At 36.0% G+C, this 21,861-nt stretch overlaps 1 protein-coding gene across 33 annotated transcripts in view; it reads left to right on the top strand.

Moving 5' to 3' along the window:
* Nucleotides 1–21,861, top strand: part of KMT2C (lysine methyltransferase 2C) — a 272,539-nt gene that overhangs the window by 153,111 nt on the left and 97,567 nt on the right. For 29 of the 33 annotated variants that reach the window (XM_048212974.2, XM_048212973.2, XM_048212989.2 and 26 more), the window contains 7 exons: nucleotides 2,491–2,662; nucleotides 4,575–4,689; nucleotides 13,685–13,854; nucleotides 14,306–14,457; nucleotides 15,314–15,427; nucleotides 16,313–16,390; nucleotides 18,485–19,194. In XM_048212974.2, coding sequence (XP_048068931.2) covers nucleotides 2,491–2,662; nucleotides 4,575–4,689; nucleotides 13,685–13,854; nucleotides 14,306–14,457; nucleotides 15,314–15,427; nucleotides 16,313–16,390; nucleotides 18,485–19,194 — 1,511 coding nt within the window. The remainder of the gene's footprint in view (nucleotides 1–2,490; nucleotides 2,663–4,574; nucleotides 4,690–13,684; nucleotides 13,855–14,305; nucleotides 14,458–15,313; nucleotides 15,428–16,312; nucleotides 16,391–18,484; nucleotides 19,195–21,861) is intronic. The other 4 variants (XM_048212977.2, XM_057304569.1, XM_048212976.2 and 1 more) reach the window with 2 other exon arrangements.

Genomic DNA, 21,861 nt, shown 5'->3' with positions numbered 1-21,861 from the left:
TAAATACTGACACTCTCTTAGTATTAAAAAAAATTCACCCTATTGTGTCATTTCTTTCAAAAATGAACTAATTTATGACATTTCCATTTTTAAATTGATTTATTTTAAATGCCGATCAAACTCATTTAAAAGTGATTTAGAAGTTCTTCATTTAAGATATATTTAATAAGACTTGATTTGTGCTAGGAAATTGAAGATACAAAGTTGAAAAAGACAAGGTGCAGGACTGTGCATGAGCAGAGTTTTGAAGGCCTCTTTGGAAAGAGCTAGGGCACAGCAAAGGAACACAATTTCAGACAGTGGGGGAACAAGTGTGTATGAGCACACAACCAGGGGGAGCAGTGCGTGTGAGCACACAACCACTGCACAGCGTGTTGTGTGAATGTGCATCGCAAACTGCTTGGCATCACCAGGAACCGTGAGTGGTCATGAGATTCTGTGGCAAAGGGAGGTAAGGGCTGTTTTTCCCTTTTTTCCTTCTTTCCCTTATGCTAGAAATTTTTGATCTTCTTTTTCTTTTAGAGCGAAAAAGGAGGTCTTGGTAAACTTTTAAACAGGGCATAACAATTAGATTCACAATTTTGAAAACTTGCTCTGGGTGTGTAGAAAATGATCAGGGAAAGGTCAGATCCATAAGCCCGGATTCCATTTAGAAGATAGTGTAATTACCAAAGTAGAGTGGACCTAACTGAACTGTACAAATAGAAGGAAAGTTGGATATGTTGGGTCAGGGAGGAGTAATAGTGATATTAAAGTTTCTGCCTTTACCCAGCTGGTTGAGAAAAAAGGGAGCGGTTTAGGTTTTAAAAATGTTTTATTTTAGAGGTGTTGAGTTTTGAGTATTTTTTTAAGAACATCTGGCTATTGAGGTCCCATGAGACTTGAAAATAACATCTTGTAGTTTATAAAGAAGTTTGGGGTGGGTGATAAGATTTGGGAATCATGGTAGTATTTTATAACATGGGAGTTGGTGTGATCACAAAGAGAAACCATGCGGAATTATAAAAGAAGGAGCAGGATGAAATCCCAAGACACTCCAGCATGTAGTGGAATTGTAGGGGTACAGAAGCCAACACAGGAGCGTGAGGGTGAGTCATGGGAGACCTAAGGAGAAATCAGGAGAAAGGTGCCGTCACAGAAGCCAAGGTAAGGGGAACCGTCATGTGGGAGTGGATAGGAATGGAAGTGCTGCAAAGTGCAAATAAGATAAGGTCAAAAAAGTAATCTTTGGATTTGATAGATCATTGGTAGCCTCTTGAACATAGCGCCAGGTGAATGGTGGGTGTGCAGCCCCCCAGGGTTCCAGCTGGCAGTCCAGATACACCCTGGGACTTTTGTACTGCCCTCAAACTACGAATGGTTTTTATCATTTTAAAAGGACTTTAAAATAAAAACCAAAAGTCTGTATGTCAGAAATTCTATGGCCTGTAAAACCAGTAAAAGGAATAGATTATTAGTCTGTTTCAAGATTCTTGACTGAGGGAAAGAAAAAGGTAGAAAGGGCTTAAAGCCAGAGAGGACGACCAAACCTTCAGAAAATAAAAGAGAGAAAAAAAGGTTCATATATACAGTTTAAAACAGTCTTTAGATAATCAGCTAATCAAACCATTTAGTTGAGAACGTGTCAGATATAGACATACTTACACATATCATCACATTGGTATGATTTTAGAACACATTATTTTTCTTACTGTAATATGCATGAGTTTAACTGTGTACTTGGCAAGGCAGTTTATTCTTACATTTATTTTTTGTTTTAGATGGTAAAAGAACTTAAAAAGTGCTATTTCTTTTAATCCACATTTAGGGATAGAAGATACCCATAATTATATAGATTTTTTATACCTTTTGACAAAGTGGCAATTATTATAGATGAATTTAGAATTAGTATATGAAGTTTTGTATTTGTGTATGAATATGTAGTTTCCATCTTTAATGTTCTCCTTCATACGATGTTTTCCAGTATTGAAAAGATATATTTGATCTGAATAAAAATTAGTGTTTATGCTTAAGTAGCATCTAATTGATCTTAACATTTCTTAATTTTGTCTCTTGACTTACCTTGTTAATTTTAAAATATATTTTTCATCCAAATAAAATGGTTATTTTTGCACCTCAGGGCATTTCTCGGTTGATATTTTCCTGTTTGGTTCTTTTCAGCAAGTGTACGTTGAGCATTAAGTAGGTGCCCAGCATCATCACTGGTACCAGGGATATAAAATTAGATAAGAACTGCTTATGGTCTTAGGCAGATGTAGGCACAAATATGCAAAACTACATGATTAAATTTAATGTAATTAATTTTGGATTAAATCCATTACAGTGGTTTTACTGAGACCGTCTTCTGATTGGATATCAGTTCAATGTGGATAACCTCAAGTGTCTGAAAGATTTACCATGCAAATTCCCTTCAAGTGATTTTTAAATTGTAAAGTCAGAAAAATACTAAACTCTTATACAACAATTTCATTGTTTTACTGTTAATTATAGCAAAGGAAGATGCAAACTGTGCAGTGTGCGACAGCCCGGGAGACCTCTTAGATCAGTTCTTTTGTACTACTTGTGGTCAGCACTATCATGGAATGTGCCTGGATATAGCGGTTACTCCATTAAAACGTGCAGGTTGGCAATGTCCTGAGTGCAAAGTGTGCCAGAACTGCAAGTAAGTTTTAATTTCAACTCAAAGGTGTGTATTGAGATTAAGCGAGACCCTATTATTAGGTGCTGAAGGTCTGTGTAATATGATAAAGATTGTTCATACTGCAGCTGTATTCATTCCCACTGACTTCGTCATGTTTTAAAAAATTACTAGGTATTTTGAAACAAGTCTAAACAAAAACTAATTTTAATAATTTTAAATTCCTCTGGTTGCCTAAAAATCTAATTTCAACTTGCCAGACATTTTAAATGAATGATTTTTAACAATTTAAAAGAAGTAAGCATTAGAAAACAAAGCGACTATTTTTGAGAGAGACTGGGGTGATTTAATAGGAAAATAAACCTTATCTAATTGTGGAAAGTAGTTATGAGAATGAGTGAAAGAATTAGTGATAAGTGTGAATTTTCATTCCAGGAAGAACAATTTATGCTAAGACTACTTAAAAAAAAAACAAAAGCAAACCCTGTATCTGTCTATCTGAAAAAGTTACCTTCAGTTGATCCTAGTCACCATAATCACTGAAAAAGAAGTACAGCTATTATATGGCATTTAAACGTTTGTAATGGGGTTATCCTTTCCTATTTGTTGTATTCCATCCTTTGGTTATTTCTCCAATCTTTTCTGTGATTTTTTTTTTTCTCCTGCTACTAATTAGCATGATAATTTGGGGAAGTTACCTGCATCTGTAGCAGTCTTCAAATTGTTTACAAGCTGAGGACTTTTGTAACAGGAGAAATTATGCCAACCACTGCCATAATTAGTCTGTTTTATTGGTAATTTAATTTGATAATAATAAGGGTCAAGATCTTATAATTATGTGGAATAAATAGGATGATGTGCTTTTATATTTTGGCAAAAATTAAAATACCAGCAAACATTTATTTGATATCTTATATCTGTGCCTACTTTCTTGGGAAGGAATAAGAGAACTTGAAGAAAGATTGCTTTTCCTCTAAGATCTTTCCATGTAGCCAAAGAGATAAAACATGCAATTTTATATGTAGAATTTATTAAACTGAGAAAGAAAGAACTGGAGGCCAACTAACCCATCTTCCTTTTTACTTCTATTTGTCCCCAGGTTTTACTCAGGGCTCCTCTGTCAGATCTTCTTCTTGCATTCCCTAGTTTTTCTTTTCCCCTCCTCTTGAATTAAATTCTTAGTCCCTGAGAGTGGTTGATAGCCAAAAATCAAGGCAGAGCTCATGCTGTAGGCCAGCAGCCCAGTCTTTGGGGTACAGGAGTGTTCAGGGAAAGAGTTTAGGTTTTTGACTACAATTCTTAATTATTACAAGATGATTCTTATACCTGTTTATTTAGCACTAATGTTTATGGGATATTCTAAGCTCTTCAACCAGAATTATATTTAATTCTCAGTGTCTTCATTGTTCACATTTTATCCTGAAACCAAGAGGACTAAGCTTATTTTGTTCAGGAATCACACAACTAGAAAAACAGCAGTCTGAATACAAATACAGGTCTGATGCCAAATTTGATCCTCTTTTTATTATTTGACAGTGTCTTTCCAATTCCCGATGCCAAGATTTGTTCCTTCCCATGCAGTGGCACCTATCAGTTACAGCTCCTTCCCCTAGAAAGGATTTTACTGAGATATTTAAAAAATAAAGGTCAGAGTCATTCATCTTGCCTTACCCCTCCTTCTCTGTAGGAATCCTAACCTGGCTAAAGCAGGTTCACCATAGGTGAGCGTTCAGTAAGGATGATCCTGTAGGGACCTTAGGAAGATGTCTGTCTCATCCTTTAGGGGGTTACCTCTAACATTATCTGGGCATAGACAAAACAGACACTGAGGTATTGATGAACTGGGCAGCTCCTAGGATTGATTCTTCTCATGATTACTTATGTTATAAACATAAGTTTAAAGATAAGGCATCATTAATGCTATCTTATTTTTTAGACAATCGGGAGAAGATAGCAAGATGCTAGTGTGTGATACGTGTGACAAAGGGTATCATACTTTTTGTCTTCAACCAGTTATGAAATCAGTACCAACCAATGGCTGGAAATGCAAAGTAAGTTGTTTATTTTTTTAAGAAAAATATCATCTGTATGCTTTTTATATAGAGCAGACAAATCGGATACCTATTCAAATTTATACCTTATCATCAACTTTTTACAAAACAGCTTTATTGATGTATAATTGATATTCAATAAACCGCAACTATTTAAAGTTTGTAATTTAATTTGACACGTGTACATTTATGAAACCATCATCACCTTCAAGAAAACGACCAAATTCATTACCCCTAAAAGTTTCATGGTGCTCTTTGGGAATCCCTCTTTTCCAACTGTACACCCATTCCCACCCCACCTCCTTGTCTTCCAGGCAGTCTGCTTTCACGCACCGTCAATTAATTTGCATTTTCTAGAGTTTTATATAAATGACATCATATAGTATATACTTTTTTTGGGGGGGGGTCTAGCTTTTTAAACTCAGCATGATTATTTTGAGAATCAGCCATATTTTTGTGTACCATTAGTGATTCCTTTTTATCGCCAAGTAGTGGCCATACCACAAATTGTTTATCAGATAACTTGTTGGTGAACATTTGGGTCATTTACAATTTTAGGCTATTACAAAAAATGCTGTTATGAGCATGTTAACATATGTATGGTGCTTCATGGCTTAGAAATTGTTTTTGAATGATTTATCTTTAATCTTCTCAGAAACTCTCGGAAATGTAGTGACCCCATGAGGATACAGAAACACAGAGCAATAGTTTTAAAATCCATTAATTTAAAATCCAGAACTAAAACACACTACATTTTGGTGATTATGTAGTGATTTTATATGTACATCACATTTTTAAATGTGTATAAATACACTTGTATTAAATATTTGGAATCATATAAGTGTATGTATGTTGTCTCTCCCCTTTGGTAGTTTTAGTAAGTGATTATTTACTTAGATATTTATTTTATAGATGCTGTTAAAGATTCTCTTGGTTTTGAGAGTTAGAGGTCTGTAGACATTTTTCCATTTTTTCATTGCTTAAGATATCAGTCTTTCTGCTTGGTGTGACACTTTTAAGATGTATTTTCAGTTATTTTTAATTTTTTCTGGATATTCTTTTAGTCAGTGGTTCTCCCTTCTTCCGTCTATTTTGTTATTTGCATCTTTATGGCCTTGTGGTGTTCTGTACTGGTCTCTTTACACTTCCTGAGGAATATACTGAGGCTTTGTCATCTGTACCTCTAAACCCTGTAGGTTGGCTGATAACTTTACCTACTGGGCAGAGTTATTAGTATACCCCCAGGTAAACAGCAACAAATTCTAGAAGTGCTTGTCTATGGAAGTACAAAATATTTAAACTCTTAAAGTGAAAGTAGAAGAATAAAACAAATTTGTCTTTCTCAACTGACTGAATAAAACTAATTTTTTTTCCCTGTTTGGAAGATATTTACAAACTATTTACTATGACTTTTCTTTAAATGTTCTCTAGGATGGATCTGTCATAAAAGTAGTTCATGTGCTTCCTCTGAAATCTATATAGGCAAACTAATAAATTCCAGATGATGGCTGGTGAGGCCCTAGTGGTTAATTGTCCAAGTTTACTTATTTGTAGAAGCAGAAAAGGGACTAAAACTCAGGTTTCCTGTCTTATAATGGTTTATCCCATATATGGTGCTCTCTCCCTGTGCTGTCATACTATTCTTACTGAGTAGCAGGGCTTTTCTCTTTAGATTAAGAAATTCTTGATCTAATTTTCATTTTGTATTAGGGTGTAGATCGAAAGCCTCTAGATCCGTAGGCTGTCTCTATACATCCCCCAGGTTGAGTTGGTTGTGTTTTCTTTTTCAGTATCTAAATTTTATAGAACAGAAATGAAACTAGGCATAAACTTTATCTTCAATAATTACACGGACTTTTAAAAAATAAAAACTAAATAGAATTTATAAAGTAATTACTAATTTCATCTGACATACAATTTTGCTTTGAAACTAAATTGCCAAGATTGGGTTTAATAGATATTTTCTCATGCCCAGTTCAGTGTGTAAGCTTTTCCTTTGGCTTTAATGATGCCATACAGAGAATGCCTATTGTATTATTGCATAAAAATAGTATTGATAATGCCGTGACCCTGTTAACTAGTTCAGACCTCAAAGTGCCAGCAAGCAGTGCTTCAACATTAGATGTAATGAAGTGTCACTCAATAAGTATAAAGTACACCATTGTGGTACAATTGAGATCTGTACTAAATGGGGGAATCAATCCAATTATTTCTAAAATATGGAACATTAGTTCCTCATTTTAAGTTACTGGTATGTTGTTTGCCCTTTAACTGTTGTCAGTTGGTGTCAGTGAAGATAATCCTCTCTGCTGGCTCCATGGATGGTGCATTGTTCCCTGTGCCATCCAAACAGCTCATTCTTTTTACCATAATTTACTGTGTAAAATCTTGCATCTTTTGTACACTCTTGACGGCACTTGGGACTAACATGATAATAAATACAAATGCTAAATGCAGGTATTAAAATCTGCATTATGGTATCCTTGAAGGTCGGTTAAATTTTAATTTTTTTAATGTTAGCATTTCTATGAAAACTTTACACTTTTCAGAAAACAGCCCTCCCAGACCGCATCTGTGATCTCTCTGCATCCTCACTCTTTTGTCCTAGCGGCACAGAAACGCGCTCCTGTTACCTGTGCACCGCCCTTCAGTTGACTTCAGCGGGGCGCGCTTCAGACAGGTGGGGTGGAGTGGGGTGCCCGAAATGGCCCCTGGAACCCGAGGGCGGGGGTCAGCCTCCAGGTGGAGGCTTCCTGGGCTGCCGGGATTGCAGGCTGTGAGGTGGCGCCAGCCCGAGGCTTCTTCCAGAAGCTGGGAAGGCGTTCCGGCCGCGGGAAGGAAGGCTGGCGGAGTTGGGGTAGGGGATTGTTGTCCTAGGAAGGTCCTGGAAAGGGAGGCGAGCTCTCCTGGAGGACCGCGACGACGCGGTGCGGGTGAGGGGGTGGGAGGGGACGCGGAGGGAGACCAGCACCTGTGCCAACGCCCCACCACGCCGGGAGAGGGGCACCTGGAACTTGCGGCGCGTCACCTGGTTCTGGGGCGGTGGGCGGGGAGTTCGGTGCGGCCGTGGCCCGAGGGTGGGGTCTGCAGGGGAGGGGCCTTCTGCCCCAGGGACGGGAGCCTGCGGTAATTGCCCTCAGGTGCGGCTCGGGGAAGGCGGGGCCTGCGGGCGGACGAGGTGCGAGCTGCCGCCGGCCTCTCCGCAGTTCCGGTCTTTTCCTTCTGCTGGACGCGGAGCTTCCAGCGTGTTCTCTCGTCATTATTGGGCTACAGAAAAAAACCCGCGGTCGACAGATTGTACGCTTATGCTTTCATCTCCTCCACACACCTTTACTTGCCCTTTTACTTTTCTGAAATAGGAAGGTGAATTCGAAATTTTTCTTTACTTTCTTAAGGAAAAAAGCGTATTTTTTAAGACTATAAATTTACCTTTGATTATAGCTTTGGCTGCAGCCAGATATGTTGTAATTGTAGCTATCTGTGTGTACATCCGACCTAATCACTGTATCATTTTGTTTTTAAGTTGTGCTTAAGCATGTTAACTTCTGCTTTAATTGTATTTAACGCAATAATTAGTGTTTTTTCTACTTCACAAGTATTTTGATACTTGTGTAGTGACTTTAAGGTGTATTATGCGTGTTTATTAATTTTATTTAGATAGATGAAGTCCTTTTTATTTCTTGACTAGCTGATTGGACAACCTATTAGGATGTAGATGAAATTGACCACTGCAGTTTTCCTCATCAGCTTCTCCTTGTATTTTACTTTTCCTTTTGTAAACAATACTAATAATTTTTGGTTGTTATTTAGCGGGTAGGTCAGGTCAGTGTTGATATGTTGTGCTTTTTATTTTTTATTAGTGTAAAGCTACTCTCTTGTGTAATGCCCCCCCCTTTTGAACCAGCTATTTTTGTTTGTCCGACAATATGGCCTCATAAGGCTTTAGTTTACCAGTTGAATGTAATCTGTTCACATCTTTTTTATTTTGGATCCTTCTGTGTCATTAAAAAAAAATTTTTTTTGAAAGGTTTAATAGAGTTAACTATTTAGATTAATGGTTGCAATTGAAATGCTTGGCTATTTTAAGACAAACTAGTTCTTTTGATTTCCTTTCTGTTTTTCTGTTCCTTTTATTTTCTGCAGTGACTTGCAATTAAGAATCTTATTTCGTGAATGTTAAGTTAGAAATGTTGAAAGTATAAGTGTTTTCTTCCCCCACTTACCAGTGAAAATGGAGAAATGAGCAATTTTCCTTTTCCTTTCTCTCCCCTCTGTTTTAAATCAAATGAGACTGTAAACCTTGTCACTTTTTCCTTGCAAAAAAATATATTTTCTGTGTAAATTTCAATCTCATTTAACCACCAGTCTTTTTTGGATTCTTGGTTATGCTTCATTAAGGAATAGCAATTTTTCTGATAATCCTGCAAATCTGAGAGAGACTGTTGTCTTCAGACTATGATAAGAACTTGTTTGGTACTATTTTATTTTACAACTTTTTCTTTTTTTAGGCTGTGGAACCCTGACCTTACCCTGCCTCCCCCCCAGTTTTCCCAGTTTGTGTTATCACAGAAGAAAAATCTTACCCCCTCCCCCTTTTTAATGTTCACTTAACTGTAATCCTTTTCTCTACTTAAGAGCTTTGGGATCTTTATTTTTGTCAGCTCTTTGAATTTGCTTCCAGGTTGTATCTGATTGTGGTTCTGCATTCCTTAGTATTGCCTGGAACATGTTGAACACTGTCGGTGTCTAGTCAGGCCCAGAAACAGGTCCAAAGAAGTGTTGGTTAACTGTGCTTTTTTTTTTTTTTTTTAATATTGCCATCTTTATAGTCTCTTTAATGTTTAGTAATAGCTAGATAATTTTGTTTCCTGCTTTTTATTCATTATCTTCTTTATTATGTTTTTCATTATCTAGGAAAATGTCTTCAGAATGCTGGGTTTATTTCTCGACATTCACTTTTATCTTTGTCTTGCTCTCTTACTAATTTGCTATCACAGTCTGCTGTGCTCTTTCACAGTGACTGACTGAATCATGTATAATATTGCTAAGAATGCAACTGGATAGTTTTTTAAAGAAATTCTGTTCTGTGGAGGTATATAATATTGGTAAAAGATTAGGCTGTGAAGTCAGATCTCCACTCTTCCAGTTACTAAATACAGGAGCTTTGGCAAATTATTAAGCCGATTTCCCCCCGCCCAGAGAATGTTATTAGAACTTAACCTCACAGGGGTGTTGGCTTTAGAGAGATGATGCATATAGTGTCCATCATAATGTCTAAATTAAGGACCCAAAGAATTATTCTGGAGTTTTCCATAGGAAGGCTTATCCACCGAGTAATTTGAAGAATGATCCTTTCCCTCTACTGTTAAATTCTTTCATAGGTGTCTATAGCCTTTAGTCATAATTGTTCATTTGTTTAACATTGGAAGGCCTACTGTCTGGCAAACACTGTGGAGGGGCCAGAGATGCACGTGGGCAAACAGGTCTGACTTCATGGGGGTGTCAGACTAGTGAGGCTGCTCATGCTGAAGTAAGGGTAATCTTTTCAGGAACTTTGTTTTATACCAGTCATTGTCAGGTAGGTTTCTTTTTCCTGTTTCTCTGTCAAGAATGCTGTGTGTTGGTATGTCATGAATTCTTTGAAAAATAATTTTAAACTTTAGAAGTTGGAAAAATAAGAATACCCATACCATTTACCTTTTACCTTTGTTAGGGTTTCAGTATCATTGCGTGTACTCTTTTTCTCTCTTCTTCTTCCCTCCGTCTCTGTTTTTAGCCCTACCATTTGAGGGTAATTTACATATACTGTGTCTTCTTTACCCTTAAACACTTAAGTGTGTATTTCCTAACCATAGGGATATTCTTACATAATCACAGTGCTGTTATCACCTTCATATGTTTATATCAGTATAAGTATTTTCATCTAATCTGTTATCCATATTTCAATTTTGTCACTTGATCTAATATCCCGTATAGCATTCCCACCCACCCATGTGGGTTCCAAGATCTACTCTAGGGTAGGCTATTATATTTAGTTCTCACTTTGGACTCTTTTAATCTGGAAAATATCCTGAGTCCTACTCTGTCTTTTTGATTTTGACATATTTTGAGGAATAGGGTTCTTCCCCACATACCTGGGTTTTTTTTCCTCGAGATAGAACTTTTCTCACTTTGTCTTTGTCTGATACCTCTTCCCAGTTTAATATAGAGTTTTGCATCGTTGGCCAGAATACTGCCCAGGTGATGATGTGCCCTTGTCAGGGTGCCTTTGCTAGAGGCACCTGGTGCTCATCCTGCCCTCATAGGTAACGTGCATTCTGATAATTTGGTCACACTGCAGTTAAACTGCTCCAGTATTTTTTTCCGTCTCTCGTAATTAATAAAACATTATATGAGGAGATATTTAAGACCATGTGAATATCTTGCTCCTCAGAATTTCCTCCAAGATTTTAGGAACCATTGCTTGATGCATTTTTACATGTTGGTTGTAAAATGATGCTTTTGCGACTCTAGCATTCCATCACACTTGCCAGTCAGGCCTCTGCACTAAGCAAGAACTTTCCCTTCTTCTACATGTCACAATTATTTGTTTATTGTCAGTATTGACTGGAAAATTCATGTTATTTTCAGTAATTCATAATTCTTTACCTAATCCATTTTATGCTCAAATTGTCCTACATTTCCCTTTGGTAGCCTCTGTAGGCTGGCTCCTGTGCCTTTGTGACATGTCCTCACCATTTATTGGAGCACTTTGTTACATTTTGGCATCGCAAGATGTCCCAGCTCATCTTACATCTCCCTGCCCCAGCCTGGGAATCAGCCTTCTTTCCCATATGTAGGTCCGGTTCCTTTAGTGGAAAGTGGGTGCTCGGTGTGCTCGTTGGTACAGGGGTGTTTGCTTCTTTGTCCTTTCAGCAGATGGGGCAAGAAATATGTGCATGTATTTACATGCATACACACGTACATACACAAGTAAATGGGCCTGTAATCACATATGTACATAATTTATAAATGACAATTCTCTGAGTAGAACTGTTTATATAACTTTGACTTTTGAAAGCATGTTAATATCCTATATATTTTTAAAAAAGGGAATAAAATCAATTACTGAGAGCAAACTGAGGTAGGTTTGTTTATTTAAGTGAACAATTGAGTAAACATGTTGATGTTGTTGGGACTACAGAAGAATAGATATACAAGAATGGGAGAAGGCAAGAACTCAGTGGGAGGGATCAGAATTGGAGTTATTGGTGTAAATTCATTTATAAATTGTGTATGTTTGAGTATATATGTTAATTCTTACCTCTTGAGCCCCCAGTTTTGTATCCTGCTTTATTTAATTCTTTTATTGAATTTATGATTGACTCTCTAGGGTTTTCCAAATACACTATCTTGTCCTCTACAGATAGTTTTGTTTTTTCTTTTCCTATTGTTCTGCCTCTTTCCATTTGTTTCAGTGTTTACATTGGCTTCAGAACCATGTTAACTAAACAGTAGTAGAAATAGGTGGCATCTTTGCTTTGTTTCTGACTTTAGTGGGAATGCCTCGAGGGTCCCCCAGTTAAGTACAATCCTGGCTTTATAAGCAAGAAGTGTGTGTGTATCACATTTAGAAAATACCCATCCATTTTTACTTTCTGAAGAGGTTTGTTTGTTTGTTTGTTTGTTTGTTTGTTTTAAAAGGCTCGGCTTTTGATTTTTTCCAAAAGCTTTTTCAGTAATTTGTACAGTAATTTGTTTTTTCTTTTCAGACCTAACAATATGTCAGATTTTACTAATAAATTTTCTTTTCTTTCCTTTCTTTTCTTTTCTTTTCTTTTTTTCTTTTCTTTTCTTTCATTTTCTTTCTTTCTTTCTTTCTTTCTTTCTTTCTTTCTTTCTTTCTTTCTTTCTTTCAGAGAGAGAAAGTGCAGGCAGAGGTTGGGGGGTTGGGGGCTTGGGGCATGGGAGGGGCAGAGAGAGAGGTAGAGAGAGAACCTCAGGCCCACTCCATACTGAATGCAGAGCCCAACGCTGAAGCAGGGCTTGATCTCACTACCCTGAGATCATGACCTGAGCCAAAATCAAGGGTTTGACACCTATCCAACCCACCCAGGGGCCCCTAGATTTCCTAATATTTAACCATTCTTGCATATGTTGTATAAACTCTGTTTACTGATATTTTATTCAGGATTTTTACCTCGATATTTATGAGTGCATTTGTTTTAAATCTGTAAGACTTTAGCAAATCTTTGGTTCATGCTAGTTTCTCTTTCTTTGATAAGCAAATCTTTCATATACGGCAGCTCAAAAAAGTGGTTTCTTTTTTTCTGGTGTTTTAGATTGGAAATTGGGGTGGGTAATGAGAGCTTACAGTTTATCAGCTGTGTGCCCAGGATTTTAAGATGAGTTGGTTAAAGGTGCAGCAGAGGGTGATATTGGGCTTCTGGCAGGCCTTGCACTCCACAGACAGTTCTCCTTTTTAAGGGTAGTGCCATTCTGTGTTCTGAAAATATGAGAACACGTAATTGGATTTTGAGGTGGATTTTACTTTCACAATTTCGGACTCCAAGTCATTTGGAGTGGATCATGATAGTTCTTCAGTTTGAATTCTTGCTTTTAGTTCCTGAGCTACCTATAAGCAAACGAAGTTGTTCAGAAGCACCGGTTTGTTTTCACGGTCCAGAGTTGAATAGACTTATTCTGGGATATGTTTCTTTTTTGAAGTTTGGGTTGCTATGTTCTTGGTTTTCTTCCTTCCCTATTTATGTTTTCTTGGATGTCTCTAGCCCCTATTTACATTTTCCTGGAGGTTTTAGTGCAGATTGAATGGTGTCTCATCAGATGTTCAAAACACACTGCTTTTTCAAAAACATATACCCTAAATTAGTGTCATGAAAATTAAAGCTTAATGTATTATGTACAAATGTTTCATTGATTTCAGAAAGGTTCACACCAGAACTGCAATACAAATGCATAACAAACTGTTTTTGTTTTCATTTTTTCTGGTGTTTAGAATTGCAGAATATGTGTAGAGTGTGGCACACGATCTAGTTCTCAGTGGCACCACAATTGCTTGGTATGTGACAGTTGTTACCAACAACAGGATAACTTATGTCCTTTCTGTGGGAAGTGCTACCATCCAGAATTGCAGAAAGACATGCTTCATTGTAATATGTGCAAAAGGTAAGAAGATACAGTTCTTCCATTGAGTGTTTGGTCAGTTCTATCCATGTGATTTTTTGCGCTACCATGTATCTTTGAGTTCCAAGCTTTTATCACTCTAATGATCCTTTGGGTACTGAGTGCTTTTAAAGGTGAAATTAAATTACATATTTATGAATCTGGAAGGCATAAGGAAGTGAATGGGCAAAAGACCAGAAATGAGCATTAAGAGGGAAATGTAAGGAGGAAATGGTTTAAAAATAAGGAAGTAAAAATATGTGAACACCTTTAATGACCTCTGAAAATGCCAATTTCTCTTCTAGAACCTTCACCAATTGCCAACCTCTATAACCCCTCTTCTGTCATTCTTAACCCTTCCTATACGCAGTTTTCAACAGTTGCCTCTTTTTTCCCTGGATAGTAACTTGTCTTTAAATTAGAAAATTTTATTTAAATATATTTATCACTGCAGATGGGTTCACTTAGAATGTGACAAACCAGCAGATCATGAGCTGGATTCTCAGTTCAAAGAAGAGTATATCTGCATGTATTGTAAACACATAGCAGTGGAGATGGATCCATTACAGGCAGGTGATGAAGTGGAGATGGCCGAAGTCACTGCAGGTAAGCTTGAGAATTTGGGTTTGTTTGTTTGTTTGTTTGTTTTTTGATGTTGTGCCAACCAGTGTCCAATAAATTATGTTAGTCATGATGAGGGAATCCTGTGTATCAGGTCCCATCTTATTCTTAATTTCTCAGCCTTTAAGTATACATGTGACTTGGGTCATCTCTGAATCTGATGGCTGACATCTGATCTGGCTACTCTGCAGCCCTTCTCCTACTAACCACTTGAGTTCCAGGACTGGTGTGCCTTACTCCAGTTGTGTTCTTTGAGCCAGCAGTGCAAGTTTTCAGTGTTTGGCCATATGACCTAGTTGGTACTTTATAACCTGGGTTCTTTCACTCCGAACAAGTTTTAGTTTTATAATGTCCTTCTTAAATGTTAGTTCATATCTTTTGAGCCCAAAATTTGGTTTAAGTAATTTTAGTAGTATACCATTGGTTGTAAACATAATAACAAGTTTTTTGGTATTAAAGCAGGTAAACCTGCTTACAGATCATTTTTCGTTTTGATCAATATGAATGGCAACTTTTATAAAGTCCTGTGTTATCTGTTAGAGATTTAAGTAGACACATCTTAATTACTAATGTTTTGTTTCCAAGATGCCATCATCATACAGTTGTGGAATGTTCTTTTAAAATAATATGTCAACAGCCTTTTAATTCATAATATAGATGTTTTTACATCTACATCTAAAATGTAGATATATTTATGGTTGAAAATTTAAAAATGTGAAGAAGAATTTATGGCATTTTGGGTGATAATTTACCCTTGCTATAGCAAAGTAATAATTATTTACATAGTTAACAAATCAGAAAAACTTATTGTAAGCTAAAGAATAAATAATATTCTGTTAAGACTATAACAACGAGATGGAAGTTGAAGGACCTGAGGACCATATGGTATTTCCAGAGCAAGCAATTAATAAAGACATCAATGGTCAGGAGTCAACACCTGGAATTGTTCCAGATGGTAAGATGTTTTTGGTAATGGATATAGTTTATTTTCTGAAGAAAATGTGTATATACAGTGAATACGTGAAATTTACTTAAAGTTTACTATCCTAAATAAAAATAAGCCACAACATATAGTCACTTAGGAAATTGTTTAGAGAGGAGCTTTGTAGTAAAATAACATTTGAAATTAATAGAGAAAGGGCATGTATATATTTGTAGTTCAGCAGCAATCTAGACATAATCATAAATATATACTTTGGGGGCCAAGTGATTTTCATTAAAAAGCAATTTATTATTTTCTTTTTCTTTAGTTATATTTGTAATTACTAACTAGAGCTGTTACTGATTGTGAGATGTTTCATGCTGAGATAATGAAAAATTTATTGTTTTAGATTGTCTCAGTGGTTCTGTGGAGGGTATTTCAGTTATTTCAATGATATTTCAATTAAGCTTTTTGCAGTGTTGATAATAGCTATTACTATACTTGAGGATGTGGAATTAATGAGACAAGGTTGGGGAAAACTTATTAAATTTAATCTTGGGTTCATCTGACAGTCTGGGATTTTATGTGAAATTTTATATAGATTGAGTGTATACATACAAAGCCTCAGTTTTGCATTTAACAACTTTCATTAAAAGGTATATTGCATAAGATGTAAAGTGAAGAAAAATAAGACAAAGCTATCTGTAACAATACATCTTGTCATAGTGCATAATCAGATTCCTAATTTCATCTCCATACCCTACTTTTACTAATAAATAGTAACAGTGTGTTTTGTGCTTATATTGAGAATTGGCATTTGGCAGTGGGATAAAAATCTTACTCAACTTACTACTGAGAAAGCAATGTTAGAGAAATTTTGAGTCCTTGCTAGAGATTCCATAAATGTGTCATTCACAGCAGTTCACATCCACACAGAAGAGCAGCAGAAGAGTAACCCACCAGAAAGTCTTGATACACACGGTCTTCTCATTTCTGGTAAGCGTACTATCTAATTTGATTGAATTACAGCATAATGCTTTTATGACTGCTATGCAGATTCGAGTCATGATCTATTAAGTTAATTTTTCAAATGAATTATCCCAAAGAATTATTTACTATTGCTATATACACATTACAGTAATGAAATCTTTTAGTTAAGCGATCCTTTTCTTGAAAAGAATTGGCATTGGATTTCTAAAGGAGGTTATATTCTCTGTAGAGTTGCTAAATCAAATGTTCGTTATTAAACAAGTCAAAATCAGGGGCTTCTGGGTGGCTCAGTCAGTTAAGCGACTGTCCTTGGCTCAGGTCATGATCTTGGGGTCCTGGGATCAAGCCCTGTGTCAGGCTTCCTGCTCAGCGGAGAGTCTGCTTCTCCCTCTTCCTCTGCCCCTCCCCCCTAGCTCGTGCTCTCTCACTCTCAAATAAATAAATAAAATCTTAAAAAAAAATAAGTTAAAATTATTATAGAAGACTAGGAGTAGAGCATAATAGAACTGCTTGGGATGAAGAGCGTGTTTACACTTTCATCTTAATACTTCCCGCCTAGAGGGGCGCCTGGGTGGCACAGTGGTTAAGCGTCTGCCTTCGGCTCAGGGCGTGATCCCGGCGTTATGGGATCGAGCCCCACATCAGGCTCCTCTGCTGGGAGCCTACTTCTTCCTCTCCCACTCCCCCTGCTTGTGTTCCCTCTCTCTCTGGCTGTCTCTATCTCTGTCGAATAAATAAATAAAATCTTTAAAAAAAAAAAAATACTTCCCGCCTAGTGTACAAGAAGAATATACTTGTAGTCTGCATGTGTGTTCCACATTTTCTTCTTTGCCAGTGAGACTTGAGGTAATTGGTCTTCTATTAACCATAATTTTGGCTTTGTGTGGCATTAGGATAAGTTTTTTCACTTGAGTCACTCAAATGATTGCATTCATTATATGTAATTTTCTGTTTTAAAACATCTTTTTTCTAATCATTCTTTTTTAATGTTAAGTATTTTTGAAGCATTTTTGTGTGTAAAATTATTTGGTATGATCAGATCTGTTATTTGATGTTTTTTTTTCCTTTATCCTCAACTGTAGTCTTTCAGGGAGTAGGAATGAAAAGTGGGATTTCACTTTGATAACAATACAGATTCAGTGTAGTCACCACAGTAAATAGTAAATGAGGAAATTAATAACTTTCTCGGTGTAACTTAGAAATGACCTCGATAGTATTTGGAATAAGTGCTTTTTATCCAGTGATCTTACCTGATAGAGCCACGTAGGACTCATGTAAGTTGGATCTCTGACTTTGTTTTTAGGCATGATTGGGTTAAACGCTTAACACACTAGCACCCTGACTTAAAATTTACCAGTTAGTGACTTTAGATATTTCTGATATCTAATTATGTTTATTGACTTGCTAAGCTTTGACTGTTTAATTATTGATGATGAGGAAATACAAAGATTATATCCAAAAAATGTATATGTTAGCAGGTACAGCTAATAAGTAAAATAAGTCTTTTCTATCTGTGATTGTTACTCATAGTCTGCAGAATGAGTTTCAGTTACTTCAGTGATATTTCATTTGAGTTGTGTACATCCGAGTGCCTGCTGTTGCAAATTCGCTTTATATTCTAGACTAGACTTTTTAACTTGGATACCTCAAGTAAGATCACTGAGCCTCATTTTTCTAGCTGTTGAAAGAGTATAACTTTGCCTACAAAGTTGTAAATCTTTTTGTAAATGTTCAAATTGTAAAACATCATATATGTTTAATAGAATTATATTAGAAGTTCTGTTTTAATATTTTTACCAGAAACCACCTTAAACTCTGGGGATCCTATTAAGGTGATGTTTTTGTAGCTTTTCTGGCCTGATCTGTGACCAGTTCTAATTCATAAATCCTGGTACATTTTGGTCTTTATTCATTTATAATTGTTTTTCTTGATAAATACCTTCTGATTTAAGTCAGGGTTTAACCATAAATGTGCTTTGGAAATCCCTTGTCTCTCCCCCCCCCCCCTTTCCTGCTGGAGCCTATTATTTTTAAGCCAGAAAATTTTAAATTTTTAAATTTACAAGTACATTAACATAACAAATATTTCAAATTTTGTAGAATCATCCCAAGATAAAATGAATCCTGAAATAGAAAATCAGACTTCTCATGAAGTTGATAGTGAAAAAATGGAAATGTCTTCTAAAGTAATGCGTATTTGTGAAGATCAAAATGAAAACAAAATGGAAGTGACAGAAAATGTTGAAGTCCGTACGCACCAGATCATTGTGCAGCATGAGGACCTGCAGTTAGAGGAATCCAAAATGTTGGCATCTGTGGAAGAATCACAGCCTCCAAAATTGACCATTGAATCTGCCACTGTTCCACCAGAAACCTTAGTGTCCCCGTGTAAGGAAAGTACTTCTTTATGTTCTAAGGAACAGTTGGCTATAGAAAGGGTACAAGAAGAAATGGAACAGAAAGCAAGTTCTGAATCTTCCACTGCATTTACGGACTTTGAAATGGCTCCTGCAGCTGAGAGTTGTTTGAAAGATGGTTTATGCCGAGAAGACAAATCTGTGAAATTACCATCTGAGACAGAGTTGTCATTTGTGTCTGCAGCAGACATAAGCAAGGCAAATGTGTCTTCCTCTCCACTTTCTTCAGACTTGCCTTCCCAGGACATACTGCACACTTACCCTTCAACCCTCAGTGCTTCTGTTGGAAACATTATGCCAACAACATATATCTCAGTCACTCCAAAAATCGGCATGGGTAAACCAGCTATTACCAAAAGAAAATTTTCTCCTGGTAGACCTCGGTCCAAACAGGTAGGGCGATTTTAATGATACGGACAGAAAAATCTTTTGGAACAATAATATAAAATAAGGCATATGTGAAACTTTGGTTTGGAGGGTAATTTTTAATGTTTTCAAGTAGAACTTACATGTAATGTTGACCAAAGTGTTTTGGCCAATTTTTTTTTAAAGCTGTAAATGAAGACTAATTTATTAAACTTAAAATGATCTTATTCAGAATTTCAACTTAGTTGGAACATACAAATGCAACCGATTTGATTACAGTTTCTAATAGAAAACACTTAAATTTTTAAATTCTATGCCACGGTAACAATAGAGCCTTAAAAAAAAACAGTGACATTTTAGGTATATTGAAATTAACATTTATTTTTCCCCTCTATGGTATTTGTTTGATATTTTTCTTTGTCAATATTTTTAACTGCTTAAGCATCAAAATTTACTAAGGGAGTTTTTCATCTTGGGTTTTTCTCATTTTGATTTTTCTGTTAACTGCTAACTTCCTTGTGGACCCCCCCCCCCCCCCGCCCCCTAAGTTAGGACTTAGTTCAGTGTTCTCATGGAAAAGTCTTAGAATTGCATTGTTGATCCTTAGGAAGTGAGGGGAGTTCTTCCCATGACCTAAGTAGTGTGGATTCTACCCTTTAAGGGTAAGTTCCAGTTCTTTTTAGTGGGATTTAAGTGAAACTAACTGGAAGACAAAGTGAGACACTGTAGCTAATATTTTATTTATTCTACAAAATTTCTACTTTCTGAAGTTTTTATAAAATGGCAAGATCTCAAACAGCGCAGTATTTAGTCACAATGGTAATTTGAAGTTTCAGGTCTCATGATTTAAGTTGCTTCCAGTGATTAAAGTTTGACTTTCTAGGAGTAGAATTATCTTGGTCTTGATCATCCAGTTTTGGAATCTGAAGATAAGTAGAAAAGCAGAATTTTATATTAATGTGAGAATTAGTCTCCTCTAAATTCCAGATATATTTTATTCTCTAAAGACAGCAAGTTACATACCAGAGGCAAAATAATTGCCTCATGGGAGAGAACTATTTCTCTGTGGCAAAGACATATGGAGTAAACTAAGACTTTCCTTCCTATATTCCTTTCTCTAAGTGTTTTCCGTGATATTTATTTTATGTTCTACCAAGAGAGGGTTTTCTTCTCAAATCAGTTCTCCTCCTTACTCTTTTGTTTTTTTTTTAAGTAATTGTTAAGTAACAGTTATGTGGTTTTGGCTCCAAAAAAACTTTTAGCAATGGAAATTTGAATCTCTAATTTAATTTTGGTTCAGATATTTACATTCTTTAAAGATACTACATCATAAGTATTCCTGTCAAATTTTACTGTATAGAGACTTCTATTCCAGCTGGGAAACCATTAGGATTACTCTTCTGTTGACTTAATGTTCTAAGATCTATGTGCATGTGAGTCTGAGTGTGTGTTCGTGTATGTGTATGAGAATGTCTTCCAGGTTTATCCCATTTTATGTGACCCACATCCTAATATTTGTTATTGCTTCTGCTGTATTCTCTTTCAGTTCCCAGTTCTGGTAGTATTCTACTTTCTGTTGAGTTGCCATTGTCTCATTACTTTTTTGTAATCTGCTGCTAATCTCAAACCATTCATGCATATTTAACCTCAGCTTGGTTTTAGTTGTGTCGCAAACAAGCTTCGCTTGGTGATGCACTGCTGTCTTTGTGGAGAGTATGAATGGGGTAGAACAAGACAGCTCTTTTATTTTTTATTATTGCTGAGGAAATATTCCAGTGTATATCTTTATGTTGGAAATCCAGAGTTTGTTACTCTGTTTTATGAATTTCTTTGATGTCAGGAATTCCTGTTCTGTCTTTGGTTTGTGTTTATTTTGCATATTCTTGGTAGTGGGGACTGGGTATAAAAGGAGATGGATGTTCATGGCTGTGATTGTGATATAAGCAAGAGTCTTCGGTGTTCAGCTGTGTTTTGATTGTTAACATCAGTAGTGTTTCCATATTTTGTTGAAGATTCTCTGGTCTTTAACAGTATAGTGAAGACTGTCCTAACCAAAGAACTGCACATTTCATTGGTTAAATGCTGGTTCGTGGTGGTCAAATCTCCATTTTCTAATATTATGTGAGGTTTTCTAAGGAATTCACTTAGAAATTAAATGAATACTTTAATTAGAAACAAAATCTGAAAGCTTTAAAATTTGATGTGACAGCTAATGATTGGATTATTGAATGTTTTCTGGAGAAAGGAATTAGCCAGTAGAAGGCTAAGCCAGTGCTGTCTAATAGAAATATAATGCAGGCCTCATAGATCTAATTTAAGGATTTCTAGCAGTCCCACTTAAAAATAAGCAGGTGAAATAAATTTTAATGTTTTATTTAACTTTATTAAAATGTTTTTACATATAATAAATATATAATAAACACAATACAAATATATAATTATATATAATAAACAATATAGCAATATATAAATAATTGTATATAATAAAAATTATTAATGAGATATTTTACATTCACTTTTCCTGCTAAGTGTTCGAGATCTGATTTCTGACCACTTGCATTAGAAGTACTTTGTAGCCTCATGACTAGTGGCTACCTTATTGGACAATGCAAGGGCAAGCATTTTTAAAAACAGGGAAATTTTAGTTCCAGAAGGAGCTACATTTGAAAAGAAATACGAACTGAATTTAAGAGT

This window comes from Ursus arctos, unplaced genomic scaffold (genome assembly GCF_023065955.2).
Source record: "Ursus arctos isolate Adak ecotype North America unplaced genomic scaffold, UrsArc2.0 scaffold_3, whole genome shotgun sequence".
NCBI classification, from domain to species: domain Eukaryota; kingdom Metazoa; phylum Chordata; class Mammalia; order Carnivora; family Ursidae; genus Ursus; species Ursus arctos.
This window is presented reverse-complemented; position numbering and strand designations above follow the sequence as displayed.